The 24,501-nt window shown below is 36.3% G+C and overlaps 1 protein-coding gene across 7 annotated transcripts in view; it reads right to left on the bottom strand.

Moving 5' to 3' along the window:
- Positions 1-721: 721 nt before the first annotated feature.
- Positions 722-24,501, bottom strand: part of LOC108668352 (putative polypeptide N-acetylgalactosaminyltransferase 9) — a 133,391-nt gene continuing 109,611 nt past the window's right edge. For 3 of the 7 annotated variants that reach the window (XM_018155541.2, XM_018155544.2, XM_018155543.2), the window contains exons 6-12: positions 16,746-16,894; positions 13,919-14,101; positions 13,494-13,679; positions 12,977-13,105; positions 10,276-10,386; positions 6,515-6,643; positions 722-5,106 (exon numbers count right to left, since the gene is read on the bottom strand). In XM_018155541.2, the coding sequence (XP_018011030.1) occupies positions 4,963-5,106; positions 6,515-6,643; positions 10,276-10,386; positions 12,977-13,105; positions 13,494-13,679; positions 13,919-14,101; positions 16,746-16,894 (1,031 nt within the window). In that variant the 3' untranslated portion in view covers positions 722-4,962. Of the gene's footprint in view, positions 5,107-6,514; positions 6,644-8,068; positions 8,174-10,275; positions 10,387-12,976; positions 13,106-13,493; positions 13,680-13,918; positions 14,102-15,284; positions 15,428-16,745; positions 16,895-19,071; positions 19,221-20,597; positions 20,744-24,501 lie in introns of all 7 variants that reach the window. The other 4 variants (XM_018155542.2, XM_018155545.2, XM_018155549.2 and 1 more) reach the window with 4 other exon arrangements.

Genomic DNA, 24,501 nt, shown 5'->3' with positions numbered 1-24,501 from the left:
CATGAGGACCTTGATTGTTTCAAAAATTTCTCTCAACCAATACTTACTTTATCTTAAATAGTGTGAAATATGTGTAGTTTTCCTATCAACAAAATATTTTATTCAAGCAAGTCAAGGCTGATCAATACTTTTTCGCTAGTAACGATCTCGCTTTTTACTCGATTACTTGATGAAAGTTGGAGGCGTATTTTCGACGGCCAGCGGCTGGAAACGTCAGTCAGTCAATTAACTGAACGTCTCATCGACCCGCAGGCGGAGGCAGCCAATCAGGAGGCTCAGTGCGAAGTCTGGGGTTGGATTACCGAGCTAATATTGGCCGCAGGTATTTGTGATACAGCCACTGAATTTCAGTACCGATAATAGAGGTCTTCTCTCGCTCAAAATCGGGGAGATTAAATTGAATTTTGTTCATTCAAATTTAATGTGTGAAAATTCAAATATTTTTGAAAACTGCATTAAATAATTGATATGTAGAACTTTTAGAGCTTATAGAACTTCAATAAGAATTTATTTAGCTTTGGGCTGGAGTTTAATCTGGATTAAGTGTTTAATCAAGCAGCTGGCTTTTGTAACTGAACATGAACAATTTTCTCGCATTAAATTCTTTGTATTATTGTTCAATGTAGGGGACAGTTGAATGAACCAGTTAACATTTCAGAGGTTTAAAGGTATAATGTCTGGATTTCAATTATGTTCCAGGAGGATTGAAATTAAAGTTGAATAAATTTCATCTTATTTTATTTAAGGCACCCTTGAGGAATCACTCAACCGAGCTGTCGCCGCTCCCATCTTAAATTAGTTTTCTCCAGTAATTATAACGGAAACTTGTCATGAACTGATAATTTTTCTACATAATTAAGACGTTGAAACGAATAGAGGCGATTCAAATATGAATCGATTTCTGTGAGACATATGGAATCGAATAAATATTCAAAGATGACTTACTTATGAAGCAGATGTTAGAAGAAACCAGCGATTCAATCAATTGCTTGCCAAATTGTTACAAAATTCTCTCGTACTAAATGCTAGAATTATTTATCATTCAAGTATCAAATAACTTAATCATTTCTCTGTTTTTTGAAAGTAAATGTTTTAGTATCATTTATTACTTTTCCAAGTAGAAGATAGTTATAGAATACAAGCAACTTCGCTCGCATGCGATTCAACTACATGCACAGAAATTTAGTGATTTTTATCACACAAAATTTTCGACAGATTGAATTAAAAAACTAAAGGCAAAATAACTAAACTAAAAACGCCATTGGAGTTCCGCGTTCTGGAATGCTTGAATAAAGGAATTGCGTAATATTTTACAAATATCTAACAACATATGCGACTTTTACTACGATTAATTAATGTTCGACAAGAAAATTTAAGTAAAATTTGAGAGAAGATCCTTGAATATCTAAAACGCTAGCAGATATGATAACATTAGGTTAAATTTTCAATGATCCAATTGATTTAAGCATTCACATGATATTGTTTTTAACTTTCAAAATGAATATCATATATTCATGTCATGTATTCATTCAATTGACACATCGTCTCGTCATTAGCCAAGAGTGTTGGGTGTACCCAGCTGTGTTCAGGGCAGGACAGCATATGGAATACAAACTAATATGGAATGTAGATATGATAAAATAACAATGAATAACAGATTAAACTTCATTATGAGAAATGTTCCTCGATGTCGCGGACATTAATTGGAATGTCTAAGTGCACATGATATTCTGTATGCACAAATGCATACAGAAACTATTGAACTCTTATACGCAATGGAATTCCTTGCTAAAAATATATATATTATATAGCCCTAATACAGATGGAGTATGACGCACTTATATCAAATTATTGAACAAACTTTCAACTGAAGCAATTTCCGATTTATAATCAAAGAATGAGATCAAATTCTCACGTTATCCGAATAAATTGATTTTATATTTAATCTATTGTGCTTCTGATATGTAAGACGAACCTAATTTCGATCATTATCACCATACTTGGTATGTTCAGACTTTTTTTAAATCTTAAGAATCATTTCTGCACTTATTAATTGATTAATAAATAGCTTTACGCAACACTCAAACCGCGGATTCGCTGCGAGGTCGACCATATAAGCGATGTATGTCGCTTATTATGACCTATCGAGGCGACTCCGCGAAACAAATTCAATAGCAACATCATGTACAAAAACCTCAATAAAAAACTATTTACAAATGTATACCTAAATCCAACACACGGGCATCACCATACGCAGAAAACGTGAACCAGAAGCACGAGTTGACAAAACAATTTTATCTTACAACTTGGTTAGCAAAATTAAAGTTTCACCTGGTTTAAGTAACGCTTCATAAACCTTGACTGTTTTTTTCAAGAATTTGAAGATAATTTCAACGAATTGAATTTTAAAAAGGGGGTTTCTACTGATGTTGTTTACATCAATTATTTTCATATGTGGTCTAGGAATGACACCACTTCCAAAGGTAATCAAAATAACCTTAGTTACTGATGCCCTTCAGTAGTAAATACAATTACTTACCACTCTCATAACAAGTCCAATTAAAAATATCCTCAACATTATATAATCTATGCTAATTAAGTAAGCAATAAGAAAGACCCAAATTAATGATCTACGGAGTCTTCACGTATTCGCAAGACGTGGACAAGACTTACATTGATATGTAGTGGAACTTTAATTTACAAGAACTCACATCGGCTGTGGATGCAATGGGATATTGTTGGTACATTGCAAATATAATTTTTGATAGAAGCTGAAGGAATTTGACATAATGTATTAATTAGAATTATACCACCCAAGTTTCAGAATAGTGATGACAGTGAAATGAGCACCATAGCTATTCATTGAAATATCATATAGCTTAGCTCTCTGAAGATTTCTTTTTTCACAGCGATGTAAAATTGAGACCTGAATGGTTGACTTTTGGAGTTTGTTATTGACATTCAAACGTCCAATACTTTGGGACGAAATATACCGCAAATAGATAATTGAAGACTCCTGAATTAGGATTCGAAGATAGAGAGTTTAGATTGCGTTAATGAGTGATTAACTGAAGTGAATGTAAATTAAGTTGCCACCTTATAAAAATTACAAAAAATCAATTTGATTACAATTTTTCCGTAGACAAAAACTTTTGACTATTCCACATTTTCAACACGAAAACTTGAGGTCCGCATTTCGAAAAAACTCGAACGAAAAATTTTAAGCAATTTTAAGCTCAATGCATCTTGTGTATTGAGAATATTTCTGCGAGCGGAAAATACAAACTATTATGAGGAAAATAAATTAGAACATTGCCGAAAAAATGGTCACGCGATTATTTCGAAGAAAACAAATGGAGAAACGATCATTGCGAATAGCTCTTAATGCCGGCACATTCTTAATTATCTCATAGTGTATGACTTAAAATGGAATGTACGGAATATCATCTAACAGAATGTTTACACTGAAACTGGATCAGGAAAGTATCATGATGTCATAGTAACATAATTAGAGTGTGAATAAAAATGAGAGAGAGAAAACTTGCGAGCGGACGGAGAAGATTAAGTAAATAACCTGAAACATTCAGTGAAATGCAACGTATGCTCGAGAAAAACTGTTACTCGAGAGAAACTGGCAACAAACTTAAGCCTAAATTAACTGGGACTCACGACAAATAACAGTCATTCAACAGCTTACCACGCGTGTTCAATTTGCGCTCAAAAGATCACAAAAATTGAAAAAAATGAAGAACTGCTTAGTAATTAAAAAATTCCAAAGCATAACCATTCAATGAAAGTCAAGCGATCAAAGGCGTGAGCGAAGTCATTAAAATGATGCATTAATTGACTGAAAATAAAACTGCTTAGCCACAACCTTCAAGTTCACACAATTGCCAATAAATGCTGTAAAAAGTAACTATTAACAAACTCCTCTGGTATCTTAGAACTATGATCAGAAACTCCGAGCTATTATGGTGCTAAATGCTCACTCATGGCATAGTACATTATTATGCAGCTAATCAAAATCTAATGATAAGATTCAGGATTTTGAATATGAAAGAATCGGGTTCTATTCAATATAGTATCGAATTTCTCAAAATTCTATAGTAAAAAAAGGTTAATTAGCAAAATGCATCTTTAGTGTATTTCAAAGATGCTGAGTAACATTAATAATAGTGACGTATTGAAGCGGGATTTTGCTGGCTTTCTTACCCATTTTTAGTTAATTTAATCCATATTTGGTAATCTAGATCCAGAAAAAAATGTTCCTCTGCGCAAAATTAAGTTGACTATCAACTTTTTAAAAACAATTTCACAATACTTGACAAATAATCGTCAATCTGAAATGTTGAATTGAAGATTTATCGCAGTTACCGCGAGAAAAACACAGTTCAAAAAAGTAATATAACAAAACAAAAAGAAGAAAGAAACCGTTATCAGTTTGAGGCTCTGCCTCAATTATACCCAGACTGGCCTGTCACAAACAACATGTATAGTGTACATGTTCTGCCTCCTTAAATCAACTCATAGGAATGTTGTTTACGAAGTTTGTTAAGTAGTATTGCTAAACTAAATTTTTGTCATGTTAAATAAAACTAAAACTGGGCTTACTTCATCGGGGTTTAAGTTAGATTAAATTTATCAAGCTCTAGCTTTAATTAAGAGAAAAAGGTTGCTGTGCAGTTTGCCAGACTCAGGACAATCGTAGGAATGATGGGAGAAATAATTCCTTCAGTCAGTGCAGAGGCTAAAAATTGATGCCGTTAAGCTCCATCTTATCACAAATTTGTGGATTTTAAGCAAAAAAATTTAAATCAAGGAGCCTAATATTTTACGATAACTGCTTACGAGATGTTGAGCTATCGGTGAGCTAGTTTATCCGGAGAACAAATCCTAGTGCAGTAAGCAGTTGATGGTGTATGGACAAGTTCATTGATATAAATTGTATAGATTAAGGTTGGATCAAAGTTTCTTGGAGGCATCGTAGTTCTCGAACTTCCAGTTTTGTCTTGGCTCGCTGCTGCTACACTCCTCCATGAGCAGCTTCTTGCGGTCTGCGCTGATGGCCATACACTTCTTGCTGCTGCCGTGAACGATGTGCTGAGACTGAAAAATTACATTATCATTCTACCAACCATTATCGTGGCACGATAAGTGATTATTGCACCAATTATAATCAGTGCACCATCCATGATCATTTAACCATCCATGATCATTGCACCATCCATGATCATTGCACCATCCATGATCATTGCACCATCCATGATCATTGCACCATCCATGATCATTGCACCATCCATTATCATTACACCATCCATAATCATTATACTATGCAAACATCCATAATCTAAACATGGTCTGGACATTATTTTTGTTACTGATCAAATTGAACAGCAGATATAAATTGAGTAAAATTTTGCCTTTCCTTATAGAACAATGAATGACTATGAAATTGCCATAGTAAATTTACATTTCATTTTTATAAAAAAGAATGATATAAATCTAATGGAGCATTCAAACACAAAAATTAGTAAGTTACTACATTGCATAAAATTTTATAATAAAAAATGGTAATTAAATGCATGCTAACAAGTAATAAAACAAAGTCGAGATTAGATGGTCGACTTCAGATTCGATTCTCGACATTATCTCATCTATGCTTTCAATGATTCAACTCGTATGTTGATATGTTCAGAACATAATCAACTTTCAAGATGATATAGTCAACTTTCAAACTGATATAGTCAACTTTCAAAATGATAAAGTCCCACAACATTTTATTACTTACTTTCGATATACCGCGATTCATTTTGAGTTGCGTTTAAGCTATGCATTAATTATGTACGATCCTACATCATAAGAACCGTGTGCGATGTTTATTCGTTTGATGAAAGAACCACATGCAACACATTCAAACACATAAACTATTTTGACAAGTTTAAGAGATGCGGATCATTAAGCTGAATTGAAATGAGTCAGAAATTTATTGCGCAAAAAGTAACGTTTGAAAACCAGGACAAACAATTTCTATGAGAGGCAAGTCATATATGATTAGTCTTATATGATACACATATCTTATGATCCTCATATATGATACACAGATAGGTTGTGATGCAAAAAAATTCTAATAATGAGTATATGAAAAGTCATGTTGTGATGCTAAGGTACCATATAAAGAGTGTACGAAAAGTCATGTTGTGATGGAAGGGTACCATACAAAGAGTGTACGAAAAGTCATGTTGTGATGCTAAGGTACCATATAAAGAGTGTACGAAAAGTCATGTTGTGATGCAAAGGTACCATACAAAGAGTGTACGAAAAGTCATGTTGTGATGCAAAGGTACCATACAAAGAGTGTACGAAAAGTCATGTTGTGATGCTAAGGTACCATACAAAGAGTGTACGAAAAGTCATGTTGTGATGCAAAGGTACCATATAAAGAGTGTACGAAAAGTCATGTTGTGATGGAAAGATACCATATAATGAGTGTACAAAAAGCTAAACTAGTCGGTACCTCGGGGGTGTACTCCCAATATTGGTTTCCTTTAGAGCCGTGGCACGGGTAGAGGATGACGTCGGTGCCGGCAAAGTCGAGACAAGCCTCGTCTCTGCGGATCTCTCCTTCTTTGCTCAGCATCCAGTACTGCACATTAGGAGGTCAATTAAATATACTAAATGCATTATATTATAATCAGGATATACTAAATATACTAAATGCATACAATTATAATCAAGAAGTATGGTGCGAGATTCTTTCTACTTATTAGTTAAGAATATTACACTGCATGAAATGAGAAACTTCAGTGGCAGCATATTTTATAATGATTGTAATAAGCATGAGGTGACTAATATGAAGACTGCAGTGTCATATAATTCATGTCATTATATGGTAGCGTAACTAGCGTTCAGTGAACGCTGATTATAGTGAAAATCGCCTAATATTGAATTACGCGAAGTCAAAATTTCACGGACGAAGTCAAAATCTATGAACTTAAAAAAAATAGAATATAAAAAATCATAGTTACCTAAATTTAGAAAAAATTACATTTCGAGTATTTTTAAACGTAATAAAGTTCATTGTTTCAGAACTCCAACAATGCGGTCGCGGAAAGATTTGAATAAATAAGATAGTTTCCCCACGAATATTTCATTTTCTTTGAACTCAAACACAGAAGATGGTCTAATATTATTCTAGTTAATTTTTAAACAGCACTTTCGAAAACGATGATCACCTATATGACCTCCTTAGTTGATAGGTTTGCACACGGATTCTTCGATTTTCAGAATTCGATGAATTTACTACATTTCTAACTTCAGCTATATCTCACCGAAAAATTTATTAACCTTTCACGCTTGCAATTCTTACGATTCGGGATGAATGGAACAACGGAATGCGTAGTTTTCGGTAAATCTCTATGAAGAAAGACATTCTCATTCAAGAGGGTTTCTACATAAAAATCATGTCAACACACGTCTTATATGTTGAAATTAAATTTTCATAAATCTGAACAAGAGAGCTTCACTAATTTCTTAATCTATTTGTGTGTTAGTGTCTTTAACTATGCGCTATTTTGTATTTAAACTGTGCAAGTGTTATTGCAATTGCAATTTACGTAATGGAAATATGAATTATTTAGAAGCTAATATATTTTCTGAATACAATGTTCCAACGCATTGAGAACGATTGGAAGATAATCATCTCTCTCAGCTTAAAGCAAAACTTTCCTAATTAATTAATTAATCAACGGTTTGATTAATAAAATATGCTACAAAATTACTACTGATTTATAAGAACATAGATTAATATTTGTAGAGAACTCTCGACAAATGAGCTTAAAAAATGCAATCTTACTTGGCTTATATATCTCGCAAAAAAAAAAAAATTGAAGAGGTGATTCTTCAGTGAAATAATATTTACTATGAGGCAAAAAACTCAGAAGTGCGCCATTAGCATATTATCAAATGGGTTTACCTGGTTGCCTTCCTGTTTGTGGCAAGACCTACCTGGTTGCCACCCTGGTTGTGGCAAGACCTACCTGGTTGCCACCCTGGTTGTGGCAAGACCTACCTGGTTGCCACCCTGGTTGTGGCATGGCCACAGTCCCACGGGCTTGTGGTTATCCTCAGGTTTGGCGGCAGAGTCGACGCACTGGGCCGTGGCTAGGTTGCGAATCTGGTATTTGGATAGCAACGTAGGAAGCCTAAGTCAAGAGCTTGAATATAAACGCGGTACATAAATTGGAGGCCCAACGATTTGAAAAATTGTAGAAGCAACAGCAGCGAAAGCCAACGAAAACCAGAGTCAATAAAAGGACAATAATATAAGCTCGATTTATAATTAGGGAGTCAAATTTGGCCGAAACAAAGAACAACAAACCACAGATTTAAGAACTGAATTTTAATTCCTATGAACTGCAAAACGTCCAGGAATACTCGGAATGAAGACTCAAAATTGAAGTTTTATAGCAACGCTCATTGCCAAGCTTGATCGATATTGAAATACGCTGCAAAGAATTGCACTTCCACGGAGTCAGGTGAACACCGACAAAGAAAAATTTCGTCAAAGAAGAAAAAACACGTGCGAAAGGAAATTAGGAGTGTAAACTAACAAGGGAAACAACGCGGATCCAGAGTGGAGGGAAGGAAGTAAGAAGAGCATCACTAAATATGAGAGGAATTATAGATAACCGCAGATTGAACAATTAAGAGAACAAGAAATTGGAACATCAAACGTGATACTCATCAGAGCAGAGGGTGGATGCGATGGACATTAAACAAGGAAGACGAAGAACAGGGCTCGGAAATTATTCACTCTTATTGTTTTAGGAACTAAAACAAAATAAAGTTTGCATTCTCAGCGCTTCAACTGATAATCTAAATTGAGAGATGGTTTTTTGGGTTGTCATATTATCCTTGACCGTAAACACAAACAAAGAATTTGATGAATAATGGGAATTACGAGTTCAAAATCAGCCATACACACGATTCACTAGGAAAAAAAGGGTGAAGTAAAATTGAAATCGAAGATTGATTTCGACCCACAGATGCACGATTCGAATGGCAACCTATGAATATTCAGAAAGGAGTAAGAGTTCGATGAATAGTAGCCCAAGAGCCAGAAAATTTTTTGCCAATAAATGTGAAATTCAATTGTGAGGAACATTCGCAAATAAATTATTTGGAGTCGATGAAAGTAGAAATAATATAATTTAATTTTGGACAAGAAGGAAGGAGAATAAATTTCGCGAAGGAAAGAACATGGATATAACGTAAGAATTATGCGATGAAGAAAGGAAGTCTCAGAGTAATAACAGTCTAATGACAAACAAATTCTAATGACAACAGCCAAAAACATCAACCTACACACAAACTTATTAACTATGGTCGCATACACTTAAGCAACGAACGTTGTGAACCTATTGGGCGATTTTCTATAAGTTCTATTACGCTGAAAGAATATTGCGGATATCAAAATTACTATGGTATAAAAAAGGCGACACATCCTACAAAATTAATAATGTACGAAGAATTCAATACAATGCTGAACTGAGAGAGTTTGGATTCAGTTAACTACAAAAATTATCTGTACGTCGCATTTTGTCTTATTTGCGACATGCAGTATTCATGGGAGTTTCTTCGGACAATTGTTCAGTCAGGATGAGTTTAAATGTCAGGTGTAAGCATAATGAATTTACAAAATTAAGAGTGCAGTCAAGAAATCGCAGAAACCAAATCGGTGATAAAAGCTGGGAGTAAAAGTGTGAAATGTTCGGCGGGTTTCGAGGAGAATGGGACTATAATTATAGCATGCTGGACAAAGTATACGAGGTGAAGAAACGTTCCCTTTACCACATGCAAGATTACAAAACAAGACAATCAACATTTAAAATCCATACATTCCAGAAAATTTCACAAAAAAGAAACAAATGCAACTTACCTTTAGGTAGACAGTGTCCGACAGAATGCGTTTTGAAATGAACTGTCTGGCTTTCATTTGAAGCTTGAATACGAATTATACGGGGTTTTCTTCACTACGGGCTCAAAACAAAAGGATGCTTTGAAAATAGAAACGAACTCCGTTTTAGAATATATAATAATTTTTGTCCCTCCAAATCAAATTCAATTCACGTGTGTCCATTACGGAAGCTATTGCGACACATTTAAGGTTCGGAATTCAGTTGATAACTAAATGAATATAAGAAGGTAATTTAAAAACGTTTCTAAACATCCTTTCGTCCATTTCCCGAGCTGATTATAATTTTTTCACACAGTCACCTGATTTCCGCCTTGCTTATGGCAAGGGTAGAGACCGACAGCTTTGTGCATGTTGGCCCGACGAGCTGGAGAATCAAGACATGTGCCTCCACCCAGTCCGAAATTGCGAACCTGTTTTGTACATGAAAGCATATCGCGTGGACGAGCATTGAGGTGATTTAGTCAAGTTATTCATCCCGAAATACAAACTCCGTTTTGCCCAAACGAGTAAAAGCATTTCGAAAACCTGTGGCCTGATTCGTGTGAACATTAGATCATGCTAAAAGTAATGGAAATTGTCAGTGTAGGAATCTTACAAAATAAAACGGAAAATTCTTCCTAGGAAGCAAAAAATATGTCTTTGAATATCATTATAATTTCTTTAATTATTGTTTTCTTTACTATAAATCAATCTGTAGCTTATGAATATCGAATTAATTTAATTGAATAACTTGTTTAGAATCCGGCCACAGATTCGTGCACAACTCTTGAAGCGAAATTAAACAAAAAAACACACTCGTTACTCTTGTGCTGTGCAAAAATTTGTCCCAGTGTGTGTACGCTTAGTTCCATTTGAATGCCGCTGATAGTGACGGTTAATCCTAGAATGCAACAAAATCACCCATTTCTGAACGAATTACATCACATTGTTTCGGCTTCTGGACATTGATATCGATAGATTTCCTTTATAAATTAATGTTAGATGTTCTAAAAAATGCGGCGATTTATGAAAAAATATATTTTTCGGGTGTGTTTTGTTCTATTTAGTTCGAAAGTTTAGTTCCCAGAAGACTGTGACTCCTGTGTTCAGAAAAAGGTGAATAAGAAGGAGACTAATGATTATTCATATTATTAATGGATTACTATACGTTTCAATTTCATCGTTTGTTAGTTATTTTGATTCGAAAAATACCACTCACATGCAGTTATCATCGTCGTAGTATGTACCCTGAAAAATCACCATGAAGTGCCCAATTTATATGCTCGAATTTTCAAACAAAGGCAAAGGCACTCAAACAGGCAAACCAGTGCTGCTATTTGAAAAATCTAGTTTTGCTCTGGAAACATTTCAATTCAATCAAATTTGACAAGACATGTAATATGTGGAAAATTGTTAAAGGTTATTGTGTGTGGTCATGCTTTCATTTCATTGCACCAACGCATAAGACTGAGGTGAGACTTAATGTGATAATCAGTTCTTAACGAAACTGCATATAAAGATCATATACAAGAACGACAGTTAGTTCCGACAATAACAAGTAAGTTTGTTCATGAGTTCATCATTCAGTGTAATTCATTTGTGGATTTAAAACGACTTTCCGCAGAACACGAAGGAAGCACGACGAGAAATGAACGCGTCAAAGAAGTCGAACAAAGCTGCATTCCAGTCTCGCTTCGCAGTCTTTGTATAGACCGTCGTTTGCTGTTTTAACTCTACGTATAACAGTCGACTGGTTTGTAATGTTTGATAATTTATCAACTTATGAAACGGACAGTTTAACGTAATTAATTAATGGCTGATTTCCTACGTCAAATAATTTTGGAGTAGACAGTCGATTTTGACTCGTCCAGGAAAGGACACATGAGTTGTTAAGGCAATTTAAAGCTTTGCATAAAATATAGCAAAATGTGATAATTCGTCCGAATATAACCCCTACTTCAACTGTGATCGGACACAAAACAATGTTAAGAAGTCATCTGTCACTGATTTTCAAATAAAAAATCCATCATTCTTTTTGCTATAAGCCTGAATGCAAATTATTATTTTGTTCGAAAAAATTTTTAATTTGAATCGTTTGGAATAGAAATAAAATTATTCGTTACAGCAACGATAGCTCAAAACCTTAAATGAAGTTTCTGACTGAAATGAAGACAATTGTAGAGAATTTGTTTTATACAAACAGTGTTCATAACAGACAAGTCGAAAGCGATGGCAGATTTAGGTTTGTGTGCGAGTTAGTCAGTCAGATGCGTGGGCGTCTGTCGGTCGAAGATTAAAGGAATGTCAGTGGCGGCCGGCCAACGGCCGTAGATCGGCCATCCATAACTGAGTGAGCTCTGCAATGGAGAGTTGAGTGCATGTGCCGACCAGACTGCAACAAGACGGCACCGGTCCGACACTCCCATGAATGCTTAATGTCGCAATTAAGGAATGTTGCAGAGCCATGGTTTACGGCTCAACTTGTGCTGCAGCTGCAGCGCTAAAACCACGGCGGCTGATTAATTCAACTAAGGATAGCAGGAATTTATGCATGAGTTACCTATGCGAGTTTCGCTCGGGTTTTGATCAACGTTGGAAAGATTTTGATGCATTTCGGTTCCTTTAGATCAGATACAAAGATCTGTAGTAATTATATGTTTGTAGCTTGAACTTGCCGGAACAACAATTGAACTTTCATTGCAAACTTTGAACTCGCAAAGCTACTCTAATCAATCAATCAATTTTTGACTTCACATCAGTATGTTTCTCAATTAACAGCTCCTTGGTTTCAGATTGTTCACGATTTCATCCTTATTTCACGACTTCATCGTTAGTTCACGACTTCATCGTTAGTTCACGACTTCATCGTTAGTTCACGACTTCATCGTTAGTTCACGACTTCATCGTTAGTTCACGACTTCATCGTCAGTTCACGACTTGATCTGAATTATAACACAAAGAAATCGGTCATCTGAATTATAACACAAAGAAATCGGCGTAGTATGGGCAGGGTATTCTCACCTCTCCAGAGGCGACGGCTTCTCCAGGTACGAATAGCTCAGGGTACACGTTGTCCAGGTACCACTTGAAGGACTTGCAGCCCAGCCGCTCCCGCAGTGCCTTGCGGTCACTTACGTCCCCGTAGTTGCCCTGTTGCAGCAGCAAGACACGGTCAGAACTTCAACTGAAACTACGAGATTTTTCTACGAACGGGATTTTTCCCGTAGAAAAATTATAGATTTTTCTACCAACGGGAAAGATTTTTGGCTATTTAATTAGACGAGTTTGAGTTTAGGACAATAGTTTTATTTTAATTTTTAATTCATTAATTTTCAATTTATATGATTTTTAAAGAAAATTATCCATTGCAGGTCCTATTCTGGACATTGGATGCCTTATTATTTATTTGTTATAATCATAGTTTACAAATATTAGTGGTGGCATTTCATATAGATGATTTCATCCGAAATTAAATTATAATCAATGGCAACTTTAATGTGATAACAAGTAATGGTCGCATAGCTCTGAACCAACTCACCAGATCATATCCAATTCTCTCGTAGTAATACTTCTTGTATTCATCGAGCCAAACTTCAGCCAGTCTGATGGAGTTTTTCTTAAGAACGTTGACGCCCGTACGCCACTTGTAGGGAGAACGTTTGCGGAAAATGTGGCCAACGTGAGAACACGGGACGATTTCCAGCGTACCTCCGCACATCCAAGTCTGAGGAAATGAATCTATTATATTTTCCGAAAAATAAAATCCATGTTCCAACCGATATAAGCGGCACGTGTAAAAAGAAATTTTGATAATGTGATCAGTGTTCAACATGACTTTGTGTCATGTCGAGCTAACTCTGGAAGGTCGGGTTCAATAAATTAGTTGAGGAATTCATAACAAACGAGCGATCCTTCGGTTAATATATATCAAACTACGGTATGCTAGAATATGTGAATGCTCACCTTAAAAGACAATTCTAAATTCTCTCCACCCCAAATATCAAAGCCAGAATCATAGGTTCCGAGGCGTTCGAAGAATTGCTTGTCAATAGAGAAGAGACCTCCGGCCATAGTGGGCGAGTAGACGGGCTCGGCTGGGTGCTGATGGCGCGCTCGTTCTTTTTGCGGGATGCCATGCCAGTTGAACTGTTTCAGAACCAAGCGTTTATGCCGGCGGGGATATGAGGTTCCCACAGAGAGTGCAGATCGGGGATGGTGAAGGGAAAAGTAGAATTAGTCAATCGTTCACATTCATGAGACAGAAAATCGAAATGAATTATGATTAATAAAAATCATTACGATTTACATATTTATACCATAGTTTATTTAGCTCAGGTATGGTAAGACATTTGTTATATATTGCTCAATGTTTCGATATATATGAATGCAATAAATTGTATCAATAGAAACTGATCGATCCAAAAACTGTTATTTCACGTGACGTTATAAATATATAGATGAAAATACGCCTTGTAATTTGTATTTCTAAGACGGGATTGGAAAAAGCATGCTTTGGAAAATATTGAAGCGCGTGCAAAAAATAAGTGCATGAAGCATTCAAGCAAGCAAGCAAGCAACACATAGCAGAGAATGATAATTGGGGGTATAAAACAAAATAATATCATGTATTACACGAGTTAATGTTTTTTAATTCATCACAAAAACTGAATTCAATCGAAAAAAATATATGAATGTTTTATCTTTTCTGGATTGATTACCAATTTTTGTAAATAGGCTTTGGTAAATGAGGAACGAATTTTTCAAATTAAACAATGATAAATCGTGTGAGTGTGACAATATAGAACACAAGATCACAAGAAGAGTAAGAGACTTTCTACTTAAAACGTCCGAGCTGAAAAACAAACGCATCGAGTGCTGTACAGGAAACCAGCCAAAACAATGCCTAAATTAATAGGTATTACAAATTTACAGTCATTGAGCTCAACACGGAGCGGAAAACACCAACTATGATCTAGATAAAAAATAATAAATTACTAAATGATAACCGAATAATTTAAAATGAACTGGTGACGCAACGAAAGAAAGCATGGCAAAACAGAAAAAAAATCGAAAACAACTAGCAACGAGGCAACGAAAATCGAACGAAAGAGTTCGGAAGATTGAAAAGAGACACCATCCCGAACTGCTGGGATATTAGGTGATGCTCGAGTGCACATAAACGCTTTGAATAAAAATTTACGATCATACGAGACTTGGACCAAAAAACGAGTTCAAAATAATGTACTCGGATATCAACCTACGATCGACAAATACATGACTGAAAAAAAAAATTCGGGCAGATTAGAACTGGGAGCTAATTTCTAGCTACCTGCAGGTTCCAATCAAACCCCCCGACCGCTACAAAGGAAGAATACGTGTACTCCAGAGTATCGTCCATGATGACATCAATGACGGGGGTGACTACTGTAGTCCAGTTGCGGCCTATCCTCGACATCAGAGGCTCGAGCCAGCCTAAGACACGAGAAGCAAAACATAATTCTATGAACTTAAATAGTTCCAGATACTGTTAATCCATGGGAGGCGGAGAGGAGAGTTCTGGGTTGGCATAAAATACGAAAAGTAATGAGAACTTGGACAGGAGGTATAGAGTTTGAGTGCAAATCCCAGTCAAAGCAGAAGTTACGAATTATATTCTCGAGCCAGCGCCATTTGCTTGCATCAAAAATTAGAAGCACTCAGCAGTTCTCTTGAGATTGCATCCACAAGTGCGATACGTAAAACCGACCCAGCATCTGAAGTCTCATACAATCTTTTCTCTTGCCGCATGCCGTAAAGCCCTCAAGGAAGAAGGGCGATGTCACGACTCCAGGAAAACGGATAAGATGTCAAAAAAAAAAAAAACTCCAAGTAGGCGAGAGACAATCGAGAGCGTCCCGAAGCCACGATAAACTTCGAAGCTCTGCGCACGTTGAGTCGTTTTGAGGTTTAAACCAAAGCGGTTCAACCGAAATCTGGGAAGAACCAGCAAGAAAATGTCTTGAGAACCACGCAGGCTTTAAATAGGAACGGCCGGTCTGATCTTTCATGGGTTTAGTCCATATTGGAGAACAAAAATGTTTTTTTTTGTTGAATTGTCTGAGACATGTTTGGGGAAGGAGTTTCAAGCCTTACTCACACAAGGGTATGATGATTCGAAATTTGAACAGGTTCAACATCATACTACCTGTCACCTGAAGAAATCAGTGTGCTCGTGACACGAATAGAGTGGAATGGCGCCCATTGATAAAAACTTCTCAAGAAGTCGCTATCATATTTAGTAAAGTTTGTCATTTGTCAGGAGTAAAAACAAACTATACATCGCGTCCCAACGCCAGAATATTTAAAGCGTTATCTACCCCGAAGAATTATGGATGAATCGAATATAACGAGAAAATAAATATACATAATATTAGACGCTTCAGTCTACACTACAATTTTATTAAATTTCTGAAGAAATTTAATAAAAACTCAAGCATATAAGTCAATATTTACACGTGATATAGACGAATGCAACTCTGATCCACTCCATATTTTAAATACTGCCTACGAAAGTGCAAAGCTTGATGACCTTACTCGATTACAATACCCAACATCAACAGAAAGATGGCACGCAAATGAACAAGAAATAGCCAATTCTGCGGTGTTTGTGCGACCAATAAGCACCAACAATTACAACGGATTTTGTCACAAACTCAATTAGAGCAAACAACACACAACAGTTAGTTTTTTATCTGAAAGATATGCCACACGGACGACGAACACAAAAAGAGTACACACTGAAAAGACGTACAATAAGTCCCCAGTTGAAACCTCCCACTTGGACGTCTTTAGGTTTTGACGGCTTGAGGGCAAAAGTATCGTCGTTGATTACGTCGATGACCGGACACACAACATTCGTAGGATCTCTTGCGATGCGGTCTAGCAGTGGCTCCAGCCAACCTGTCGTCACCATGAATTTAAGCAATGAATTAGATTCATGCAAGAGTTACCATCTTGCCATGATGGTGTGTCAGTACCAAGTCAGGATTGAGATATGTTTGTGAAACTGATATCCTTAAATGGTCATACTATACAAGGTGAAAAAATTACGTACGCATGTGTTTTATCATTGCGATGGTAAACACATATTTCCGTGGGTCAAAACGACTGGATTATTACATGAGGTAATGGGTAAACATTTTCATTCTTTGCTTGCTGAAAGAGAAGGAAGAGAGTTAGAAGATCTGTTTGTGAATGATTCTGCATTAGTTTGATGAAAAATAACCGTTAACTCAAGCTTGTAAGTATTGGGCCTGGCATGCGCACTTAGCTGTGCCTTAAATTACACCTCATGCAAAACAAATAAAAACTTAAATTTAAACCTTTTTTGTGACCTTCAAAGATAATTTTTTTTACAATTTTGTGGCTACAAATTCATCCGAGAATACAAATATTTTTTGAACATTTAGCTGCTCCAATAAGAAAGAAATTTCCTATGATAAAAACTATATGAAATTTCAGGTAAAAATTGTAGGAAACACGAAACTGGCAGCGGCAGACGAAAGTCAAGCAAGATCTCTGACTGCACGTCGAGTTCAGCTTCATGTTCCGGAACTAACAAGACTGTCAGCGACAGAAAGCAACAACTGCATAACACAACGGACAAAAAACGCTCAAGGGATTAGTTGCAGCTGAGCGGACGTTCCTAAAGCGGGATATCGTTATCATGGGAAAAAAATGCTCATGGGACTTCTTTTTAGGTTTGCTGATGCTCCCATGCGAGAAATTGTTGTCATAGGGCAACCACGAAAAAATAGAATGCTTACTTCATAACAAGTTATTTCTCAGTCTCTTTCCAAATTTCCCTTCAAATAGTTGAAAAAGGAAATAATACAAATTTATTTGTAGGAAAATATCATCCTTTTGTATTTGTCAGCATTCAAGCTCGGCGAATATGATTTTACAGAATAATTAAAGGAAAATTTCCAGATTTATCTGCCTTATAATAACAAAAAATATAGGAAATCATCTTGAATAACTAACTCAATTCCTGGTAAGAATATTTGAACGAAAGATGTTTCAGAACTTGCACTCCTTAGCAAACTTTTTCCATAGATATTGCGCTCTGCACGGCAAAGTAGAGAAGCTAGCAGAAAAAAATACACTTTTATCTCATTACTAAAACCTTGTTCGTTGTGACTACTATTTGCTGTGGGTTTAAAAAAATACTTCCGGAGAAATATCTCTTGCTAGCCAAGGTTGACATGCTGCGGCGCTTCTACAATGATGGCACAGAAGCTTGTAAATTGCCGAAAATGAATCCTTGATAATCCTGAACGTCGAGAATTAGATTCAAACAGAAAATTTAATTACTTGGTCTTAAAACCAAATTCAGCTGAAGAGAAATACTCGATGGATTTACGGACAGGAAGAGAATAGTGGACCGAAAATATTTCTCTTGATATTTTCGATGCTTCGGCTGGCGTTGAATTTCAATCAAGTTCAAGGTAACAGAAACGTAGAGTATTTTTTAGAAATCAGTTCGAAAAAACTAGACCAGCTGACTTCGGCGATACATGGAATCCTAGACGAAGCTCACTATTTCAATGGATTTATTCTGAATAATATTCGATTAGAATTCGATTCATTATCCGGTATAAAGCGTGGAGGTGGACAAAGAGTTGCCGTAGCTTCAAGAGCAAATTCGACGGCTGGGCCTCCTAGGTGGTTGCTAGAAACAGATTCATCCAAAACCTTGCAAAAGTCCCACTTAAGTGCGGTTATACGTAAAAAATGCATGTGCAGTCATGGAGTGAATGAGAAATACAATGCGTTGGGAAAACGTAAAACAATAAATTAAGGTATAAAAAATGAGAGAGAGGTAAAGAAATAGATAGGGATTTAGGAAACGGAATGGCTATAGTAGGTACTTATAACAACGAAGTAAAAAACAAAAAAATGAGGAGAGGGTTCAAAATTGAAATGAAAAATAAACTGGGAAGGACTAGAAAAAGGAAAAAAAAGAATTTAGGGGGGGGGGCAGGCTTGAGCGTTGAAATAAATATGCAATTAACGAACAAAAATAAATATGGGGCATAACAGAGAAGGAACAATTGCAAAGTAGATGATCGTCAAACCTGCAGGTTCCAGTCAAAACCACCGACATTGACACCAGAGGCGTCTCTATGGTGATACTCAAGAGTGTCGTCAGAAATAACGTCAATGACTGGACAAACGACGGCCGAGGCATTGCGAGCTATGCGGTCCAGTAGCGGTTCTAGCCAACCTGAGATAGGATACGATGGACCGCGATTGAATTCAAAGGTACATAATTCTATTTATAATTTTCTTTGATAAGTTGTTAATGACTTCGAAACAACACGTGATAAATGTGTCGCTTTATGAGTATCGTCGAAATATTGGAAGGGGGATCGTTAAAAGGTTGTAAAACGTTGAAATTTTAAAAATTGCCTGAAATAAGCGTGTGGTTCGAGGGGATGAACATGAATTCAAGTCAAATAGACGCTCAAAATCACAGCATTCGAATTGTGAAGGCAAATCGTCGATTTTGCACTAAAAAAATAAAAAAGAAATTGATAGAACCAGAGAACAATAAAATATAAACTTTTAAAAATGTCACTTGTGACCCATCGTATTCACCACGTGTAACAAAGTTCTTTTCCAAGTGCGTCTAAGATGAAAAGTTTGATTAAAAATTTACATACCAATGGTGTATCGATGCCCATCAAACCAACATTGTGCGAAGACAATGGAGTATTAAAATTTCTATGAAATAGAGCATATATCCAGCTGCTGCTTCACGTGTATAAGAAATAGAATATATGTACATATTGAACAAATGTTATGGTGTTATAATACCTGTACTTTGTTACCTTACATTTTTTAACGCTGGAATTTAATTCAAAGTTAGATTCGCAAAAGCACTTTCGTGTGCAGTGTTACCTGCAGATGTTAATAAAACGAATACAGTTAGTTTGTGGAACATTCAGGCATTCTTCTATTGATATATAAATAGAAAAATTATTGCTTCAGCGGAAAGACTAATTTACAAAATGAGAGTAAAATTGTTTCAGACTGAAAGAGAACGATTAATTGATCATAACACAAATGAGGTTTTTCTTACTATCTAAGATGGCATGAGTGGTCAGCGCATTATGTAATGAGCTCACACCTCTTTAATCAAAATTAAAATAATGAGAATTTATCGTAATAAAACTCACAAGAAAGGAACTCTCATAAATTCATTGACTAAATATGAATTCGAAAAATAGTGACAAAAATTTAGCAAATTAAAAAATTTTGCTAGCCGCACACGATACGTTATTTAACTCGCCTAAATTAAAATGAACAGAAGTTGCAAGAAGCAAATCGTCGTTTTAATGTTCGTTGAACGACTTCTGCGTTGCCCTCAGCACCAAGGGTTAGTTCCAGGCCCAAAACAAACTTAATGGTTTAATCACTACCAGGATGATCAACACTCAAGCTTAATTAATAGACTAAGTTCCAAGTGGAAGTTCACTTGTTCATTAGCACAAATAACGCCATCATCATTAAAGTACATGCAGTTGAGTCAATTTGGTAATGATCGAACCACATCCCATACATGGTAGTTTTTCGACCATTCAACTACGAGCTGGTATACCTGCAAACCCCAATCGAACCCTCCTACACTGAGGCTTGAATCCTGGTAAAAAAATTCTAGGGTTTCGTCATCAATGACATCAATAACTGGGGTTGGAACGGTTGAGTTGCTCCTAGCAATGCGGTCCAGAAGAGGTTCCAGCCATCCTGAGATAACAAGAAGCAGGCAAAGAATAATCACCGAACTCATCTCAAAATTAAAATAAGAATAACATATTAAATGGATGAAAGTAGCAGGAGACGCAAAGATCATAAGGCAATCCATCTGCCCCGCTGGCATAGCAGTTAAATCAACAAGCGCGAGAGTGAAGGCCGTGGCCGCACGGTCTGCTTGTTTTGCTGATGTCGGTTCAGTTTGCAATGTTGCCAGCTGGAGAATTTGGGAGGGATTATTTGTTAAGGAGATTAAACGCGGACAAAACAGCTCGCGATATTGCATGTCCTAGCTCAGTCAAATAAGAGAATTGTACACATTTCAAACAGCTCAGTAATGCAGCAATTCAAAGGCGAGTCTGAATCAGGGGCGGTTCATGTTAAATTTCTGCAAAACTTCTCAAGTGCGTCAAAGGAGGATGCAATGCGAGAAATGTCACGTATTAGGAGTTCAAACAAGTTGTTTTGTTCCAAGATCGCCTAGCTGGCACGCCTTACTTTAGGAATTATTAAAAAATGTAGCCACAGCAGTACGATCTGAAATGCAGTAATCCACCGCAAAATTAATAATTCTATGACCGAAACTTGATCGTTCTTTCAGGAATAATAGTAATAACACATGTTGAATTAAATTCAAAGCGCATTTCAGGTACCAAATTATTAGGTGTAACAATTCATCGCATAATGCAATACCGACGTCGCCTAATTGCTGTGATTGTGCGACAAACACATACATATAATTTTGTGCATGCGTGAACAATGTCATGTTGCATTCTTATATGTAAGAATGGTTGTCTTTTACAGTTCATTGGCGGTCACGCAGCGACCGAAGATCGGCAGTCTCAATACGGCGACAATTTTCGACTGGAATTTCAACTGGAATTGCCTTCGGTGTTGGCTCATCCAAGCCGAAATGGTCGCTATTAGCTAGGATCTTAGAGCCTTCGGAGAAAAATAAAATTTTAGAGACAGCAGAAACGTGAATCTGTGCGTAAAGCTGTAAAAAACGTGGCCAATGCTCAAGACAACTGAAATAAAGCCTAAAATTAAGCAAAAATAAATGTTTAATTGACGAACACGTCCAGTTACTTGGTGCATTCAAGAAAAATTGTCAAAAAATGACCGTGGCATGGGGCGTGTAAAATTAAAAAATAATTGCGATTTTTTGGGTAGTTTTTTTTTTACAGAGAAGAGCAACAAAAAAGCAGAAGCCATTGGCTTGTGACATTAAGATGAGAAAACATTTTATGGAACATCCGCTTTTGGATGAAAAACTCTCGATGTTGCATCATGTATGGCGTAATTCGGAGTTGGATTGACGGACTGGATGAGCTGTACGCTCAAATTTTCAATAATCCAACAAGTGAAAGTTTTTTATTTAGGTCTATACAGTTAGAAATGATAAGCAGAACAGACATCGCTTGAAATATGCATGTTTCAATGGCAAGAAAAGCGTTCCTCATTATATTGCGAAAAATATTCTACGTATCCTGTGAATGACATTTTTCTCCAAATGAATGAAACACAAAAGTACGTGCTCTCGCTGGCCTCTTTAAAAATATTAAATTTATCACAGAGGGATAAAAAACACATCCATTCGTAAATCTCCAGAGGATATTGTCTTCTTAATGGCCTGCCGCTCCTCGCAAAACACGAGGCAGAGAAAGGCAAAACTGCTTAGAGAAATAAGCGATGCTTCTGCTATACCAAATAAAACATTCTACATCCACATGCGTCGGGAGTTTAAGTGGGTATTCACTAGGCAGAACAGAATTTCAGAAAATATATTCCAGATAAAATCGTGCTTCAGACTAAGTTTTCTAGGCAGTGGCGAATTTCAGAAAATATTTTCTGAATCATCGCATGTTTCAGGCGCTACTTTATCGGTAGTGGCGCGCTAGAAGGCCTTTTATCAGTCACGTGATAATGTTCCTATGTACGTAAATCTAATACATGGACGTGCATAAATAAGTTTCTCAAAGAATTTACCTATTATTCTCAAAGGAATTATATACACCGGTAAGGTCGCAGATCAACCAGCAACTGGTGTTTGCCCTATTAATTGTGTGTTTTGAAACTTTTTATAATATAAAGAAGCTGTTTGTATGAACTTTTCATTTTACACCGCACATAATCACAGTCTGATCTTCTCTTTGTTGGAAATTTGGCCAAGAGCCCAAGAAACTTTAATCGACGTGGACGCCGAAATTTATTACGAAACCAAGCAAGGTTCGTACAAGCTGTCACGTAATGCGAGGAAGCTCTCGCAGGTTCAAGTCGAGTTAAAAAGTTTGCACTGCAGGAAGTTACTGCGCGGTTAACTCGAAGGAATTCTCGACAAACAAGAGGAATTGCCCGCAAGCTGTGCGAAAGCTCGCTACAGTTTAGCACTGGTTAAAAAAAAATGCCAATTGCACCAGATTAGAGGAAGAGCTTTGAATGTCGAGCCTGTATTCCAGGTAAACTAATCAAAAATGTAATTCTAATTAAGCTGACAGACGATTAGCCAGCGCTGATTTCACCTTACCATTTCACCTCCAAAAAAAGGCATAGTTGTTAGGGGTTGTTGAATTTTTCAATACGTTGCTGAATTTTTCGAATTCAACAACGTATTGAGGCAAATGGGCAAAACTAAACTTTTATGCATACAATTGACAAAAAAAAAGGCAATATTTCTGTAGAAATTTTTGTGTTTCCTGCTATAAAATCAAGGGCTACCGAAGAATTGATTTAAACGAATAATGAATGCATTCTGTTGAAATTTGATTTATATTGTAAGCATCATTCACGAGAAAACATTTGGTTAATCACGTCAAAAGTTCTTTGGAATTTCAAAGTGGTAGAGATTGATGAATGAAATGAAGATCCTACCACAAAGACTTATCTAAAAAATATAACTCAGTACTCACTGCAGTAAGTGACAGAGAGCGCATTTTCTCGTCGACGGACACTTGAGGTCACGGACAGACGGACGGACAGACAGACAGACAGACGGACATGGCGAGCACAATAGTGCATTTCTTCTATAAATGAGAAAATGCGCTAAAAAGCGGGTTTAATAATGTCTTTGCAGAGCTGTAACTCCCGACGAGCCAAGCGACACAGGATTTCCCGCTAGTGATTGATTGCAGCTCTGCATGTGTCAGCATTTTTGAATGCGAGAAGTCGCTCGATTTGCTTCGTGAAAAGTAGCTTGAGGGAACGCATTCGTTGGGAAATAGTGTCTTTTTGGGTAATAGTGTGAAATTCATTCAAATTTACGTTTACAATCGATTTAAGTGAAATCCTATTAATAATTTCCTTTCAAATTATACTAAATATTTTCCTTTATTTCTTAAAAGCTACATATCTGATTCGTATCCACTGAAAACAAAAAAAAAATTATCAATATGCTCATAATTTTTAAAATTATCTTGCAGCTAAATATGCTTATTCAATTAAAAAATAAATGTTGGGATGTGAACATCATGGAATAAATTTTGAATCTGCATCGCAATAAACGAAAAATTTTTCATGAACAAGATAAAAACGTTTCCATAGGTACTTTCTACTTTAATTCCACAAAAATCAATCTATTAAATGCAATATATTTTGTAATGCACTTCACTATTTGGTTTACAGTGTAATTGCTTTCTTTTCCAGTATTTAAATTCCTGCATGATGCAGCATGATATTACAGAGAACACACGAAGAAGTACCCACCGGTGGTGGTTCTTTATTTCATTTACAGAGTAGGTAACTCATTTCTTTTC

Source organism: Hyalella azteca, unplaced genomic scaffold (genome assembly GCF_000764305.2).
Source record: "Hyalella azteca isolate HAZT.00-mixed unplaced genomic scaffold, Hazt_2.0.2 contig13297, whole genome shotgun sequence".
In the NCBI taxonomy this organism is placed as follows: Eukaryota; Metazoa; Arthropoda; class Malacostraca; order Amphipoda; family Hyalellidae; genus Hyalella; species Hyalella azteca.
The sequence above is the reverse complement of the archived record's forward strand: the minus strand, read 5'-3'. Positions and strand labels throughout refer to the sequence as shown.